At 46.7% G+C, this 17,720-nt stretch overlaps 2 protein-coding genes across 3 annotated transcripts in view; one reads left to right on the top strand and one right to left on the bottom strand.

Annotated features, from left to right (window-relative positions):
* The window catches only part of SLC25A25 (solute carrier family 25 member 25), a 36,426-nt gene extending 25,007 nt beyond the window's left edge, over positions 1-11,419 (bottom strand). Inside the window, exon 1 of one of the 2 annotated variants that reach the window (XM_019636992.1) lies at positions 11,061-11,419. In XM_019636992.1, the coding sequence (XP_019492537.1) occupies positions 11,061-11,315 (255 nt within the window). In that variant the 5' untranslated portion in view covers positions 11,316-11,419. The remainder of the gene's footprint in view (positions 1-11,060) is intronic. The other variant, XM_019637001.1, reaches the window with a different exon arrangement.
* Positions 11,420-12,273: 854 nt separating this feature from the next.
* Positions 12,274-17,130, top strand: NAIF1 (nuclear apoptosis inducing factor 1). Its single transcript, XM_019641314.1, has 3 exons — positions 12,274-13,011; positions 14,754-15,280; positions 16,525-17,130. Exons 1-2 carry the CDS (start codon positions 12,501-12,503, stop codon positions 15,224-15,226), a joined length of 984 nt encoding a protein of 327 aa, XP_019496859.1. The 5' UTR covers positions 12,274-12,500; the 3' UTR covers positions 15,227-15,280; positions 16,525-17,130.
* The last annotated feature ends 590 nt before the right edge of the window (positions 17,131-17,720 follow it).

Genomic DNA, 17,720 nt, shown 5'->3' with positions numbered 1-17,720 from the left:
TATGGCAGCTGGTTTCCAGAATGTAAGGCCAGACGACTGAAAGCCCTTCTGCCCTGACTCAGCCCGAAATTAGACAATGAAAAGGAGCCGGGCACTCGCCTTCTTTGGCACAAATAAAATCAAGGCATCGAAGGTGACATCTGCAGTGATGACAAAGGTGAAATCCCCTTAATCTATTTCCATTTTAGGAAGCATATAACCGGTAACTCTAGCTTTGACAAAAACTCCCTGAAGGGAACTCCTGTGTGGCTGTGGAAGAAGAAGAGAAGTACACTGCAGAGAAAACAGTGTCTTGGATGGCTTCTGTTTACCTCTGGTAAAAAGCCAGTCCCCGTCGAGGTCCCAAGTTCAAGGTCAATGCCTACTAACAAAGATGTCTTTCTTCTTTTATCTAAAAGAGAGTTAGGAATATATAAAATTAATGTAATTTTAGTTGGGTTAAGTGTAGGATTTTGAGATGTGACATGAAAATGAAAGTTCTGCAGAAACAAGAAGAGGCTGCATAGAAACTCGGCGTGATTTCTCTTCTTTTTCAGCTCTTATAAGAGCACACTTCTCTTTCAGATTAGACATGTGTCACGTATAAGGGGGAGGGGAGAATGTGGTATTGAGGCTGGCATGTAAAAACCCAATCACCTAAAATGATCAACCAATCCAAGATTGCTCAGTGGGAGCCAAACCACTGGCGCAAGTTCAGCCTGCTCGCTGCAGCCACTTGATCCTTACCCGTGACTTCCCTTCTCCCACGTGAAGAGGAAAACCAGCAGCTTTATTATTAAAGCAACACTAAATGTTTTCAGTTTCATAAATGTGATTTCAGGATCACACCCTAAAACTGAGAACGTCTGCTGAGTACAAACATAGCTCTCCGCAGCTGCTTGCTCTGTGCGCGGGGAGGGCTGTAGAGAGAAGAGCCCAGTGTGAGACCCACCCAGTGGCTGCTCTCTGCAAATGAACGGCAGAGCAGCTCAGGATGCGAAAGGCAGCTGGGAGAAGTCGGTAAGAATAGCTGGTTTAAACCAAGCCAGCTCTTAGAAGCAATTCAGAAAAGGCATTTTTTTTTTTTTGCTCTAGAACTCTTTTTGATCAGATGCTACCTTTACTTTTTATATAAATTAAAGAAGAGACTCTATCAAAAAGAATACACCCAAGATGTGAATGAAAAAAGGAAAAATGTTAACTGTCTATAAATGTATCACTAAGGAGTGCAACAGAGGTGTCATCTTCCCCCTCTAGCGCCTCTGTGAGACTCTGGACAAGTCATTTAACCGCTCTGGGCTGCAAAATGTGGGGACTGAACTGGGCAAACCTTGAAAACCTTTCCAGCTCTAATGTCTTATGGATTCTAAGTCAATCTAAAGGCATTAACCAAGGTGACAGCAGTGTTTTACCTGTGAGATGGGGAAAAGGCCAACAGGTTGACACAAGTGGTCAGTGTAGCTGGCTGGAAAATACCTAAATATTTGGAAACTACTACAATCCTAAATAATCCGTGTGTCAAAAAAGAAATCAAAAGAGAAATTAGAAATCCTGTTGGTTTTAACCAACAGGCTTATTCAATCGTGTCAGACCGACAGACAAGGATTTAACAGTTTGTGCTTATTCTTGGTGATCTAAGCTAACCTGTCTCTGCCCACTTCCCTTCCCCTCCCCACCATGGGCATTTCCATGGTTTTTGAGCGTTTTCTTACACAGTGGGGGTGGATTTTTTGTGTGTGTTGTAGAGTCACATCAGACTCCAGCCTAGGGGAGGGAGGGCTGGAGGAAAGAAGGCATGAGGCCTGGGGCTGATGGAATGTGGAAAGCTTCACAAAGCAGGAATAGGGACAGTTACCATCTCCAGTTTCCACTTTGACCCTGGGAAATTCAAGCTTCCTGGAAGCTCTGCCAAGAGTTTAAAGCAGATAAGAAGCTTCTTATGTCCAACCTTTGTTATTCATTTATTTATTTCAAAGAAAGGTGCATCTTTAAGACAACAACATCTTTTTTTTTTAGGTATTGTGTTGAGTCTTTTATACCTCATACTTAGGAAATGTGTACCTATCATTTCAGTTGCTGCTTCCTGAGTACCATCAGGAGTCTTAAAATGCTGAGCTCGTATCATCATGCATAGATTCGGCAATGTCAGAAACTGTGACTATAAAGGTTGCCAAGTTTTAGGGGCTAGTTAAGTATCTACAGCTGTAGTAGGCGGCAGTGTATACTGAGCGAAACTGGGCAGAGTCAAAATCCTGCGTTCTGCTACTGGCTTTGCCTTCAACTAGGCTGGCCTCTAAGCCTCAGCACCACTTCTGCAAAATAATGCGGCTAGTGAGATAATCTCCAAGGGCTTTAACCAAGACCTACTTGAAGCTTTCATTTTCACAACTTCAAAGTGAACTCTGTATTTGAGAAAAGACCACCCATAGCTCATGAAACGGGCAGCAGGCTGGCAGGAGCAGTGCGCAAACGGGTCCGGGTCCGTTTCTGTCCAGGGCAATGCTTGGGCCAGAGACACTGCTGTGTATAGTGACTCTAGCACTTCAATCACTGTTTAGAAAGCTCCTGCGACCGGGGTTCCTTTTTTTGTTTTAATTCTCCCAATGTCCACCGGGCCCAGGCTCTCTGCAATCCACATTCCTCCTCCTCAAACTGCTGAAGGCCTCTCAGCTACAGGAGACTGCATACTTTATTCCAGATATCCCCACACTTTCTTCTTCTTTCTGTTCCACTTTTCACCTTATAATCCGGGAAAAATGTAGATGCTTATGGCCAATTCTGGGTATCTTATCTCATTTTCAAAGGCTTAATGGGGGAAAAAGTTGCTTTGTGTTAAACACTTGTGTGTCAGACACTGTGCCAGGCTCTTTAATATACTTCATCTAATTTGACTCCCACAACAACCTGATGAAGTATGTATTCATACCACCGTGTTTCTGAAAAGGAAACTGAGATTTGGAGAAGTTGAGTAACTTGCTCAAGGTCACACGGCTAGCAAGTGGCAGAAACAATTTTTGAACCCAGGTTTATACTGCAAAGCCTGTATTGTACTGGTTTAAAAAAAAAACAAACAAACAGGGCCTGCCCAGTGGCTCAGTTGGTTAAGAGCTCGCTCTGAGCAACAGGGTCGCCGGTTTGATTCTTGGCCCGAGCTGAGCTGCCAACTCGTGGCAAGATGGCTCAGCTAAAAAATAAATAATAAAAAAAACAAAACAGTTTTGGGAGTGATGTCAGCATCATGGAGGAATGAGAAGACTCCATCGTTTCTCCTCTTAAATTTACAACAAGTCAGACAACTGTAACTCAACAAAGACCCCCTGCTCAACACACAAACACGCCTGAAAAATCCACTCATTGGGACACCTGAAGGTGGGTGTACTGGAAGGAGTAGGGGAGGCGGGATAGGGGAAGGGCAGGGAAAATGCCTGCAGACACAGTTCTGGTCCACTGCGGCCCTAGCTGTCTGGTGGGTGGGGTGGGGAAGTCAGGCTCCAGCCCTCATTCTAAGGCCTGGAGCGTAAGAAGGGCAGAATCAGTTTCCCTCCCAGAAAAGGCATCTCCCTTCCCCACTCCCCATCGTAGCTCAGCCGGGTAGAGGGGGCTGGAAACCCTTAGACTACACAGTGGTGGGGATGGCCATTACTGGAAAGAGAGCAGAGCTGGGAGATTCAAACTCACTTCCTCTCCCCCACACTCTCTGGCAGAGCCCAGTGAAGCCAACAGCACAGTGGAAAAGGAGGTGCTCTGGGAGTTCGCAAAACCGGTTCTCTACCACCTGCCACATTCCCCCACCACAGTGGTGGTGCCCTGTGACCGAGGAAAGCTGGTCACAGAGGGGACACCCACCATCCTCGTGGGTACACGGCATTTTCCTCAACTGAAGTGACACCACTCCATGGCAATCCCAGGGGTGCAGATAGTGCAGCTAGAACAAGAACTTGTACTATAACAACAATCTACTGAACAACAAAATAAAGTACCCTATCAACCTGCTGAATTGTTGAGAGCAAAACAGTATCTAAAAAAGAGATCATCACCTCCAAAGCCCAGAGAAACAATCCATCAAATACCATGAACAACCAAGGTAACTTGGAATCACAGAAAGAAAACGGAAAGTCTCTAGACACCAAATTCAAAGTCATGGAAGACTGATTTAGATGACAGAGAATTCAAGATTGCAGTCATGGAAAAACTCAACAATATACAAGAAAACTCAGAAAGGCAGTTCAATGAGCTCAGGACTAAAATTAACCAACAAAAGAAGTACTTTACCAAAGAGATTGAAACTGCAAAAAAGAACCAAACAGGAATTCTGGAGCTGAAAAACTCAATAAATGAGGAAGGCATTAGAGACCATTGGAAATAGAGCAGACCAGATGGAAGACAGAATTAGTGAACTCAAGACAAAAACCTAGAAATGACACAGGAGTAAGGAGAGAACGGAGTTAAAACAGATGAAAGAACTCTATAAAAAATATCTGGCAACCTAAGGATAACAAGTACACCAGAAGAAGAGAAGGAGAAGGAAACACAGAGTCTATTCAAAGAAATAATTGATGAGAACTTTCCAAGCCTATGGAAAGTTCTGGAGTTTAGAACAGAGGAAGCTAATAGAACACCTAATTACATTAACACAAAAAGACCTTCTCTAAGACATATTTTATTCAAACTTCCAAAAATTAATGACAAAGAAGGGATTCTCAAGGCAGCCAGGGGAAAAAAGATTGTAGCCTACAAAAACCCCATTAGATTATCACCAGATTTTTCAGTAAAAACATTACAAGACAGAATAGAGTGGAAGGAAATACTCAAAGTATTGAAAGAGAAGAACCACCAGTCAAGGATAATATATCTAGCAAAGTTATCCTTCAGATATGAAGGAGAAATAAAGGTTATCTCAGACAAACAAAAGCTGAGAGAATTTACAACCACAAGACCTGCATTACAAGAAATGTTGAAAGAAGTTCTTTTACCAGGAAAAAAAAAAAAAGACAAAAGTATACAAAACTTTGAGTAAGGTAATTAACAGATAGAAGCTGTAAACTGCAAATCTAATTTAGAATAGGTTATTCAACACTTAACTATTTCATAAAGGTTAAATGTGAAAAAAGGCACTAAAAATACCTACAACTACTGCAATTTGGTAACAAACGCATAACATAAAAAGGGATAATTTGTGACAACAAACTATAAGAGGAGAGGAGGAAAAAACGTACAGCTGAATGAAGACAAGAGGCAATCAAAAGAAAAAGGATTATTGTGTGTATAAGACATTTTACACAAACCTAATGGGCAACCACTAAACAAAAATCCAGAGCTGAGACATGAAACATAAAAAAGAAAAACAGAGAAAAAAAATCACAGAAAACCACTAAACTAAAAGAGCAGTCAGTATCACAAAGGAAAAGAAAAAATGCAGATACCAAGCAACGAGAAAACAAAAGGTAAAATGTCTGTAGTAAGTCCATATACCAACAATCGCCCTAAATGTAAATGAACAGAACTCACCAATCAAAAGGCACAAAGTAACAGAATGGATTACAAAACAAGACCCAACTATTATATATGTTGCCTGAAGGACACTCACCTCAGCTCCAAAGACAAACATAGGCCAAAGTGAAGGGGTGGACGATGATGATATTCTTCAAGCAAATGGCATCCAGAGAATGGTGGATGAAAGTACTTATATCAGACAAAATAGATTTTAAGATTAAAAAAAAAAGGTCACAAGAGACAAAGATGGACATTTTATAATATTAAGGGACAATTCATCAAGAAGACGTAACAGTTATCAATATACAAGCACCCAATCTGAGAGCACCAAAATATATACAGCAACTACTAACTAGTTAGAACTAAAGGGAGAAACTGACAAAAATACAATTACAGTAGGGGGCCTGACTACCCTATTGACAGCAATCAATAGATCATTCAGCCAGAAAGTCAATCAGGAAGTATCAGCCTTAAGTGACTCACTACAGCAAATGGACACAATAGAATATTCAGATGTCCTATTATAAAGCTGTATACCTGAAATGTATGTTATTAACCAATGTTACCCCAATGAATTTAACTTAAAAATAAATGAAAAAGAAAAAGAAAAGCAGTTTTACTGAGATAAAATTCATATGCCATACAAATCACTCATTGAAGTGTACAATTCAATGGTTTCTAACATATTTACAGATATGTAAACAATCATCACAGTCAATTTTAGGACATTTTGATCACCTCACAAAGAAACCCCAAACCCTTTATTACCACCTTCCTACCTCTCCATTCCCCTCCCTTCCTAGGCCTTTGTAACCTCTAATCTACTGTCTCTGGACTTTCACATAAACAGATTGCATAATATATGGTCTTTAGCGATGGCTTCTTTCACTTAGTGCCGTGTTTCCAAGGAAAGTCTGTACTCTTTACTTCCATGGTACACTGCCTCAGATGAGGGACCATGAAAGGTGTGGACAGTTTATGTGAGAAGTGCATGATGAAACCCACTGTTCTTATAGCAGCAGAGACTACAGTAAGATAGGGTAGCTGTTTTCAGATACTTAAAGGGCCCTTGGATCGCTTTCATGTGTTGCTCCTGAAGGTAAAGCTTGGGGCAAATGGAAACAGATATAAGCAGACAGACTTTAGTCTGATCTAAGAAAGAACTCATCATGTTCCCAACTAGGTCCACAATGGAATGGGCTGGCCGGCCATCTGTGAAGGATGCCCCGGGGAAGAGTGCTCCCCAGATGCTGGCCTGTGATGGCCAGTGACCCTTCCAAGACCAAATTCTTTGGTTCTGCCAAATTCACATCAGTATAAGAAGAAACGGTTAAAATGAAAAGTCTGCCCTAGGTTAATGAGACTAGTCTTTTGTCAGTACAGCTTTGTTCACTGACTTCAACCTGCAGCTGTACTGGGAATGAGTTTCAGCAAAATATTTGTTTCTCATTCCTGTTTGGTTTTTGTGAGATGTCAAACAATTAACGACTCTGAATATCAAAGGAATTCATCCAACTGAAGCTCTGATCAGGCTGACTCGGCTATGTTCGTATATATTACTTGGTCTTACGATCAGGGTATCTAACTCCACCTTTCCAAATATCAACTAATTTTTTTTAAAATCTTCTTTTAAAAAAAATCTTATCTTGATGATAATTACTTCGAGCCAGGAACCAATTCTGCAACAATATAACACAATCAGTTTAATATATGACCTCAATCCAAGCTGCAAATAGCCTTTTTCTTTTTCTAATGGGCCATTATATTATACCAAATGATGTCTATCCCTTTTCTACGAAAAAAGGCTCTTTTTTCCCTATAGGCTGTCTTATTTAAGTCCAGTTATTTACATAAACACCTTCCCCCCAAATGGCCACACATGTAAAAGATATAGAGTTTAACAGTACTGTCTGATTAAGCAATACCAACTTGGCCTTATCGATCTTGCATGCAATTATTTCAAGTCAACAGAGATTGCCTCACGTACACTGCTCAGGTCAAGGAGAGAATTAGGGCAGGGAGGATTCTCATTCTTTGCCAGAATAATCTCTGGATAATCTTGAAACCTATTTTGGGAATGAGAGATGTGGTTCTAAATGGATCTTTCTCAAATTCCCCCAAAAGCCCAAGTTGGAACTCGCTTCATGTTCCTCGGAAACAACTGGTAGAGTTAAAGAGGAGTGAAGGAGTCAGGAGATGGTTTCCGTTCTTTCTCTGGTCTAATTCCTTAGTGGTCACATGAGTTTTGAGGTCGTTTTTGAACCTCTGTTCCTTCCTTTGTAAAATGGGGTGAAAGCACTGTCTTACCAACTACACAAAGTTATTGTGAGGCTTAAACTAGCTGGTGCATATGCAAGCCTCTAAATCAGCAAACCACACCATCTTCTAGAATCCTCACCCGCATGAAATACCAGCCCCTTCGGAGAGCCTCACAAGCCTCAGCTAAAGGGACACTGTTTATATATAACCCAGCTTGCGTTCTTCCTCTAATTGGCTGCCTGATTCCCAACCTATGTTTTAAATTTGTTTTAAGACAAAGATTTTGTTTGGTCACATGAAAATGCCTTAAATAGGCAATGCTATAATTAGCACCAGCTGAAGCCTCATTTCCCAGAGTCACTACCTCTGTCGTCATTTTTTTTTTTCTTTAACAAACCCTTCCCTTCTTTTGTCCCAGGACCTGCTTCTTGATCACAAGTCCTTTACGAAGAAAATTTTCCTGGTTGGCTGCCATCAGTTTCACTGCCCATTTCCATTTTAAGTCATCTTTCCTTGACTGTCCCAATTTCTTCAGAGAAAAAAAAAAGGGGGGCTGCCAAAAATTGCAGGTTCGTTTCTAAGGAAAACTTGATCCAACCTGTTGTAAGCTAGCAAGAGGCTTTGTACAGTCACATGGACTGGGTTCACCCATCGCCCACTGATCAGCACTCAGAGCTCATTCCTGAGCAAGCCCTACCATCTCAGACTGGTCCTAAAGGTCATATGAAGCAGCTGTCAAAGTTTGATGATGTGTTTTTCAACAGCTATTCCCAGGACAGAGAGCCCATTTCCAACCCAAGGGGCCTCAAATTCTTTTGGCTTTGTTAGTTCTGCAAAACTGCAGGGCTGCTTTTTCTGTATGTGGCTAATATTGATACTATTTCAACAGGAAGTGGTATGGGGGTTCATGAGGCAGAGTGTCTTCCTGCTGCCCAGTTATTTACAAAAAGGCAGATTGTCTCTCTCAATAATTAACCCATTCGCCACAGGACTAACATGTACACCCCTAACAAATGAATTAAATAGATCATTCCCAGTCTCAAAGCTGTATACTTTAACTTAGTCAAAAGCTGAAAGAGTTGTAGAAATAGTCAGAGTCCATACTAAATCAACACACCAAAAGAATAAAAAAGAACTGTTTCATATTATAGAACTTAGATCAGTCACAGAGTCGAAGATTTTAGAGCCAATGTGACCCCAAGGGGCTAGCTAGCCTCCCTTTGGTTAATCAAAAAGGTTTCTTTCAGAGCCAGCCAAGGGCGCGCTGGTTAAGAGTTGGCTTGGGACGCCAGCTCTGAGCAGCAAGGCCCCGGTTCGGATCCCACATGAGGGCCAGTGATGCTGCGCCCTCTACAGCTAACATGGTGAAGCTCGACCTGGAGCTGGGCTGCCGTGAGTCACCAGTGACGGCACAGGCTGCAGTGGGGCTGGCCGGGAGCCTATGTGAGCTTTGTGAGCTGCCCTGAGCCGCCATGAGCGGCCATCCAATGGCCATCGAGCGACTGCCTCACCCAGGACAAGCGCAATGATGATGCCAATAAGGGCCAATGAAGCGCCATTCCCCACAACTAGACTGAAGAACAAAAGGACAGCTACTTGTCTGTTCCCCTTCCCCGATTCCCCAATGCTGTTCCCTCCTTCAATTCCCCAATAAAATCTTTTTTTAAAAAAAAAAAGGTTTCTTTCAACACTGGAAAGAAAAACAATTAGTTTCTCCTTATTTGCCCTTAGAAATTTGCTGCCAAAAAAGTGGATTAGGATCAATATCAGATGTGCTGTGAACTGCAAGAACACTGTGACTCTAGTTGAGGCACAAAGCATAGTGTAAACACTGAATACACCCCAGCAATCAGATGCCCTCGATATGTCTGGCAGCATAGGCCAAGTGGGTAGGTTCACAGAAGCAGAAAGGTCAACCTGGGCCCACGCCTCCCTGAGCCCATAAGGCATAGACCCTCTGAGTTTAGCCATACTATCTTTCCAAGTGACTTATCAGATCTATACGGGAAACTATCAAGCTCACAACGGTCATTTTGTGTAAAACTTAAAAATTTTTTTTTAACTTATTTCTAAACCTCTTGGACTTAACCCAACGACTGCATCTTGCATAGTGTTACCCTTGGTCTTCTTCCTAGGCAGATCCTAAGTAGGTTAAATACCTTGGATGTTGATCCACGATATCTTGGACATGAGTTAAAAACACCTTCTGTACACCCAACCCACCAACAAATTGGTTTCACGCTCTGGCATTTTACCAGATTTTTTCATAGTTGGCTAGGAGAGTCTCTAATTGTTTTATGTACAAATGGACCAAATGAACTAACTTAAAAGAGAAACAGGTTACTAGGTAAAGTACTTAGTACTCCTTCAGGTTGTAAATCAGGCCACAAATAAGTGAAATACTCGGGAAAGGGTAGCTACAGCTACAAAGTCAGATGGAAAAACACACCATGAGAGACAGAAGGGGAAGAAACTGCCTCTGCTTGAGGTTCTTATTTAAAAAAAAAAAAAAAAAAGGACAGCACTTCCCTTTCTGGCAGGCCCAGAGATGGCCCCCCTTTTCCATCTCTTTTCTGTCCCCTCGGCCAAAAGCCCACTGTTGAACAAGAGTATCCATATCCCTCCTAGGTGTACAACACTTGCACTTTTGGAAAGTATTTTCCCTCAGATTCTTTCATGATCTGCAACCCTGTAAGAGTTCACAGTCCCACCTTCTGGATAAGCATGTCAATGGGGATGAGCCTAAACCGCGTGAACTGTCAGTCCTCACCACCCACACCATAGCAGATCTGCCTGAAACCCCAGTTTCCATTTTTTCCAACTCCCCCGTGATTCTGAGGAACCAGATCGGGGCTGGCATGGAAAGGAGAGAAGGGGGGGGGCGCTGGAGAATGGGTGGACCCGTCAATCGTGGGTAGGGGCGTGCATCAAGGTTAGCCTTGAGGTCAAGAGGTGACCAAAGGCGGACTTCTGAGACTTGGCCTACTTTGGGGAAAACCGGGGCAAGAAGGGGCTTTCGACCATCAGAAAGCTCAGAGGGTGCCCACCTGTGCACGAAGAGCCTTTACCCCTGGACCAAACGCCCACAGAGGTCAGGAAAGAGCTCCACTCCCACCAGAGAATAAATGGTGTGTCCATCTGTCAATCGGGGGTCCCACCCAGCCCAAGAGGCCGTCCAGTAGACGTACCACGCTCCAAGGGTCTGCCCAAGAGGCCGGGCCGTTCAGGTCTGTCACTCAGAGGCCCAGACCTGTCACCTGGACTTCCCAGAGGTGCTGGGACGCGAAGGGGCCCCCACGCCGCCCGCGCGGACGGTGCGCGCCTCCTACCCGGAGTTCGCCCTCGGTGCGGTGCAGTCCTAGGCGTCGCAGCCCCACGGCCAGGTCGTTGACACACAAGCCGCCGTCGCGGTTGACGTCGAGCGTCTGGAAGAGGCTCCACAGACGCAGCCGGTGGTCCGGGCCCCCGCAAACTGCGCCGCCGCACGGGTCCACAGACGCTGGCGACGAGGCGGACGACGAGGCGGCGGCGGCGGAGTCCGGCGGCGGGGAAGCCACGCAGCGGCACAACACACTGCTCACCATCGGGCGCGAGGCAGGGGCACCGGGCGGCGAAGAGAACGCGGAAGACAAGCCGGCGTCCTCAGACTGCGAGCGCGGGATCCGAGAAGCCGGCAAACTGGCGGGCGGGGTCGCTTCCGGGAGCCCCGCCCCGCCGCTTGTTTCCTCTCTAACCACGCCCCCAGGCGCATCTCTGGCCAGTCACAGACCCGGACTGCCGAGAGGCGGAGCCTCCCGGAGGACTGCCCACACCGTCCAGGACTACCCGGATCAATAGAGAGGGCGGGGCGATTCCGGCTCAGCCTGGGGCCGATTCAAACTGAGGGAGGCGGGGATTGGCTGAGTCGGGAACAAGCGAGGAATTCACGTCCCTATAGGCATAAGTCATGTGATTGGCAGGCGTAAGGCCCCGTGTCCAATTTCCATGGAGAAACTATTTGGACTTCACAATCGAAAAGATCGGAGGAGCGGTCGTGTACGAAGAGATCGTAGTCTCCGATGGGAAACAGGATTTCTGTGAAGAGTAATTGTAAGCTGCGGCTGCAAACCAGAGTTTGCGCCCGTGCATGGAATTAAAAATTAATTGGCCAATGGCTCACAGCCGACAGCACTAGGGATACTCCGGAGGACAGGTTTTGATCATCTAATTCCCTAAAATCACCAATAACATAGCTGAATTTAATAGCTTATGCTGTTAAATAATACTGATGCTTGAACGACAGGACGATTTTCCAATGGAAGTGAATAAAAGGCTCAGTGGGCGGAGAGCTCTGTAGCGACAGACACACCTTCAGACCAATGGTCAGGCCAATTCAATAAGTGGACGGGCTCTGTAGCTGAGCGACAGATCAAAAAACCAGTGAACGACGTGATATTAAGCCGCGACTAATCGGGAGGGGTGGTTCCCCTGGAGAAGCGCTGGGAGGCGGGAAGAGGGGAAGTGGGCGGATCTCCGCACACCCCGGCGGAAGAGGCAGATTCAGGAAGCCATTACGCAGCTGGCTGGCAGCGGCTGGGCCGGTCGGCGCTTGGCCCTACGCACTTTGCGTAGCGAGGAGGGTTACCAAAGGCCTGGTGCTTGGCCATTGGCAAGCCCGGCCTAACCCCTGTAGGGGGGTGGATGAGGCTTGAGGCTGAGGAAGTAGAGAAGGGGAATTGGGGCGGTTGAGGGAATTATAATTTCTTTAAAAAGAGGGGTAAGGAGAAGCCATGGCTGTCCCAGCCAAGAAGAGGAAGATGAACTTCTCTGAGCGAGAGGTGGAGATCATCGTGGAGGAGCTGGAACTGAAGAAGCACCTGCTGGTGAACCACTTCAATGCCGGAGTCCCTTTAGCTGCCAAGAGCGCGGCCTGGCATGGCATCTTGAGAAGGGTAAACGCTGTGGCCACCTGCCGCAGGGAGCTGCCTGAGGTCAAGAAGAAGTGGTCCGACCTCAAGACCGAGGTCCGTCGCAAGGTTGCCCAAGTCCGGGCAGCTGTGGAGGGTGGCGAGGCCCCAGGGCCCACTGAGGAAGATGGAGCTGGTGGGCCAGGGTCAGGTGGTAACAGTGGTGGCGGTGGCACAGCTGTAGCCCCCGTACTGCTCACCCCCATGCAACAGCGCATCTGCAACCTGCTGGGCGAGGCCACCATCATCAGCCTGCCCAGTACCACAGAGATCCACCCGGTGGCCCTCGGACCCACAGCCACTGCAACTGCAGCCACAGTTACCCTGACACAGAGTGAGTGACCTCTCCTGCCGAGTCCAGCGTGCATAAATGGGAAGGGCCAGCAAGAGCTTGGGCAGCCCTGGGAAGCTTGATTGCAAAGGGTCAAAGGTCAGATGGGAGTCTTAGAAGACCATGAGGCCTTCCAAGAGCTCCCCAGACAGAAGTGATCTTGTTCTCTTTGGGAGTTCCTCAGCATGCAGTCTGGACTTCTGATGAGCTGGATTGCTCTCAACAGTGTTTTGTCACCATTTGTGTCCATGACTGAACTCGGTGGTCCTTGACAGAGACCATGTTTGTATCCCCACTGGACTTATCACAGGGCCTGGCACACAGTAGCAGTCAGGATGTATTTGTTGAATGAGTAGACAGATGGGGATGATATTGCTCAAATCAGACTCTGGACAGAGACATTCTGGATTTTCAGTGTGGTGAACATTGATCAGGCACAGCTGAGGAACCTCATGGTTTCTGGTATTAATCTACTCACTCATTTACTCACCAAACGTTAGCACTTATTCTGTGCCAAATCCTGTGCTTTGCACTGGGATTACCAAGGTGTCTAAGACAGGGGCCGGTTATATTCTCATAGGACAGATAAGACACATATGTGAATAATTGCCTTGTTAGTTGGGAGAACCTAAGGACTCAGAAAAGAAAGGAGTCTTCCTGATCGGGGTGGGGACACATAGTTGATGTTGGCATTGAAGGGTGGTGACCTTTCCACTATGCATGGAGGCTCAAACAACCCACCTAGCATCCCTTCAAATGTTCTCAGCTGTGAATAACGACAGAACTATTAGCTTGGGTTGGACTTTTTAGTTCAGATGAGGTTTGCATCAGTGACTGTTAACTGCTCCTTTGTGATGGGTTATGAACTATACCAATCAGTGATTCTCAGTGGGGCTTTGGGGAATTGGGTATATGTGTGAATGACATCCCCCACAGTGGCATATTTCTCAAGGATATTGAGGTAAGAAAGGGGACTGAACACTGGCCTCAATCAATTGCTGTTCTGGAACAGGAAGGACCTTTAAGTATCCCATTGACCAGGATGATCAAAGAGACAGGGAGGCATTTATTGGTCACTTTAGCTGCTGCTGCCCCACTCCCACCTCCTTTTCTGCTTTGCCAAAGAAGTCAAGAAAGCACTGAGGGAGGTAGGAACAGTGGCTACAAACAGCTCATGCAGAGTCCCACCCAAGACGCCTGCTGTGTTTTGGCACTATGGGGAGCATGTGGCCCTGCTTTTATTAGCCAGAAGCAGCCCAGTGGGGTGGTATTGATCACAATGGACTCTGGTGTTGGGGAGACCTGGGTTTATTTCCTGGACCTGCTGAATAAGCTGTGTGACCTTAAGCAAGTCACTCCATGTTTCTGAGTCTATCTCCTCATTTCTGCAAATGAACATGACAGGACCTACCTTTTGGTTTCATCATGAGGATTCGTCTAACAAATGAGTACAAAGGGCTTACTTAGCACAGTGCATGGCACATAGTAGGTGCTCTAAATTTTTTGCTAGTATTATTATTGATATCTTTGCTTTTGCCAGATCCGTGACTGACCCTTTGGTTACGAAGTAGATTAAGATTCTAAACCCCTTAGAGTCTAGATTTAGTTGCATGAATAAACTATAAAGCCAGAGGAGGCCTGAATTCCCCAGAATAAGGCTAAATGGCTTCCTCCCCACTCCACGTGGCTAGCTTCACTCTTCCTAGAAAGTGACCTGATGCTGTCTTTGCTCTTTCTTTCCACAGTCCCCACAGAAACCACCTATCACACACTTGAGGAAGGAGTGGTCGAGTACTGCACAGCTGAGGGCCCCCCGCCCCTGGCAGCCGAGGCCCCCGTGGAGATGATGGCCCAGCACGCTGACCCCTCAGTAAAGCCACAGGCGCTCAAGAGTCGAATCGCTCTCAACTCGGCCAAGCTGATCCAGGAGCAGCGGGTCACCAATCTGCATGTGAAGGAGATTGCCCAGCACCTGGAGCAGCAGAACGACCTGCTGCAAATGATCCGCCGCTCCCAGGAGGTGCAGGCCTGTGCCCAGGAGCGCCAGGCTCAGGCCATGGAGGGCACCCAGGCAGCCCTGAGCGTCCTCATCCAGGTCCTCCGGCCCATGATCAAAGATTTCCGCCGCTACCTGCAGAGCAACATGCCTAACCCTGCCCCCACCTCTGACCCTGGACAGGTAGCCCAGAATGGGCAGCCAGACAGCATCATCCAGTGAGGGTAGGGGTCGAGCCAGCCTTCTGCTGTGATTGGATGACACTGCGGTGGTCTTGTAAGTGGGTCCAGTGACTGGCCTTTGGCTAGGGCCAGCCACGTGGACAGCTCCCTCTTTAGTAGACATTTAGGGGGGCCACTGTTTCTGAGAAAAGGAGACTGGGAAGAGGAATTTTTTGAGGTCCTGGGACCCAAACTCTCTTACCCCCACCACTTGAGCTGCCTTGTTAAGGACTTGAAGACTGGTTAGCTGGGGGTCAGGTGCTACTGATGGGACATGTGTTGTCATGAGCCAGGGCTTGTGACCCAGACTCCTTCTAGGACAATTGTAAGAAAGGGTCTCACTGAGCGGGGGGGGGGGGGGGGGGGGGGGGGAGCTGTCACACAGTCGGGGGTCTGTGCTGAAATGCCCCCACCCTCAGGTGCCATTCATTAGAGTAAGATAATATCAGTGGTGCTGGAATGCACAGTAATATCTTCTTTCTCCCTTGGGAGGCAGAGTGACTGGGCCTGAGAAGGAAGCCCCACCCCTTTCTCTTCACTGCACCTCAGTTCTCAGGGGACTTTATGTAATGCCGTGTTCTTCCCGCACCCACTCCACCCTGTGTACAGCAGGGGCCCTTGTTAGTGTCCTGAGCTGCCTCTGCAATATGCCCAGGATGTGGCCCACCAGGCTCAGGAATGCTGTGTGTGGTGGGGACACCTTGGCCACCATCTGGTCTCCTACTGCATCCCCGGACTGCCCTTTAGTGGTTTGTCCCAACATCTTTGACTCAGGTCAAACATCAGGCTTTGGGTGCTGTAAATTTTAGAGAAAGCAAACGGAAACTTGTTGCCCCACTGCAGTGAGTCTGCAGTGACCTGTTGGCTCTTTTAGACCTGCTTCAAGCCAGTTGTATTTATTCTGTCCATAAACCCCTTCTGGGAAGGCCTCCAGGATCTCCAAGGGCCGCTCTGGCCATGCCCTTCCTCCTTTCCTCTCTACTGACTACACACTTCCAAAACTCAGTGCAAAAAAAAAACCCTACTCAGCATCCTGGACTCCATTCACACATTATTCAGAGCCTAGAGTTCTTTCGAGACCCCTCACTGGCTGGCTAGATGAATCCGCAGGCCTGATTGGCCCTGAATGTATGAGGTGGGAGCATCACTCACCTAAGAAGAGGGACCTTTGATTTCTGTGCTGGGGAAGAGCAGGCAGACCTGGAGTCTTGAAGGAGGTGGTGGTTCTCTGTCCGTCTTGATGCTTTCTCCTGTTTGTAGGGAGTTTACCCAGATGGCATTTGTCTGTTTTGTTTTCAGAATGAAATCGATTGAATCGATTACCGAGACCCTTGCATCTTCCCAGGTCGTTTCCCACCTTTGCCATCTTGCTGCCATTTGCCATCTTGGTGCCGGTGCCTTGACCACACATGACTGATGGTTACAACTCAAGGCTCCAGATCTCAGCCAAACGATGAAGGTGCTGCCCTTCTGGGCACATATGTTCAGAACTGCTCAGCTCCTCTGTTGCAGTCACAGGAAGGTGCCCCAAAGATGGTTGGGAAGTGACTGCCATGCCACCAACCTCTCTGTGGAGGACATGTGCAGGGCCAGCTGCAGAGCAATGGAGAGGACTCAAGCCTGTGAGGGAGCTGGGTGGCGGGAGGAAAACTATTCTCAGTGTGGCTAGAAAGCAGCAGCCCCTGGCAGCCCGGGTACCCTCCCGCAGTGGAGCCTGATGGCCCCAGTAGGGTAGCTGCAGGGACTTCCTGAGGATTCTCGATTTGGTTCGGTTTTTCTCTAGGGTTGGTAATCTGAGCCAATATTGTGTCTGTTCCAATTGGGTTCAAAGAGGACTCCTGGATACTTAAACTGACTGGTTCTTTCCAGGTCACAATTTTAAATTAAAGAAATATCACTTTTTTACTACCCATGTCTGTGCTTTTATTGGTTATATATATAGAAGAGAGATGGGCTGGCAGAAAGCAGGGGCTGGCACACTATGACCCGTAGGTCAAATCAGGCCCCTGTCTTTGTAAATAAAGTTTTATTGGAACACAGCCACAGCCCTTCATTTACTTAATGTCTTCGGCTGTTTTTGTGCTACAATGGCAGAGAGTGGCAGAGTCAAGCAGTGGTAACAGAGACATCTGGCCCACAAAGCCAAAAGTATTTATTCTTTGGCTTGTTACAGAAAAAGTCTGCCTATCCCTGGTTGAGGGCAGTGTTTCAGATTCTGTATGAGAATTACCTGGGGTGTTTGCTAAACATACCCAACCCTTCACCTCCCCAAAACCTGGAAGAGACTCCTGAGAGAGAGCTCTAAGAATATGCATGGTAAACAGGCTCCCTGGGTGATTCTGGTCAAAGGTTAAGAACTTTGGCTCAGAGACTAGAAGAGTTAAACTCAGTTGGAATGGGGACCATGCCTTAGGGAAGGCTGGTTCTCAGGAGTTTCTCCAAGCAGAGATTCTCATTTAAGATTAGCCTTCATTCTGGAGGGATCCCAACCTTCC

The sequence above is a fragment of the Hipposideros armiger genome, unplaced genomic scaffold, assembly GCF_001890085.2.
Source record: "Hipposideros armiger isolate ML-2016 unplaced genomic scaffold, ASM189008v1 scaffold_3, whole genome shotgun sequence".
Taxonomy (NCBI): domain Eukaryota; kingdom Metazoa; phylum Chordata; class Mammalia; order Chiroptera; family Hipposideridae; genus Hipposideros; species Hipposideros armiger.
The sequence above is the reverse complement of the archived record's forward strand: the minus strand, read 5'-3'. Positions and strand labels throughout refer to the sequence as shown.

What these genes read in the sequence shown, in the direction of transcription:
- NAIF1 (XM_019641314.1), top strand. Translation starts at nt 12,501, where the DNA reads ATGGCTGTCCCAGCCAAGAAGAGGAAGATGAACTTCTCTGAGCGAGAG. An exon ending in CACAGTTACCCTGACACAGA is followed by an intron (nt 13,012 to 14,753) that starts GTGAGTGACCTC and finishes TTCTTTCCACAG; the next exon opens with TCCCCACAGAAACCACCTAT.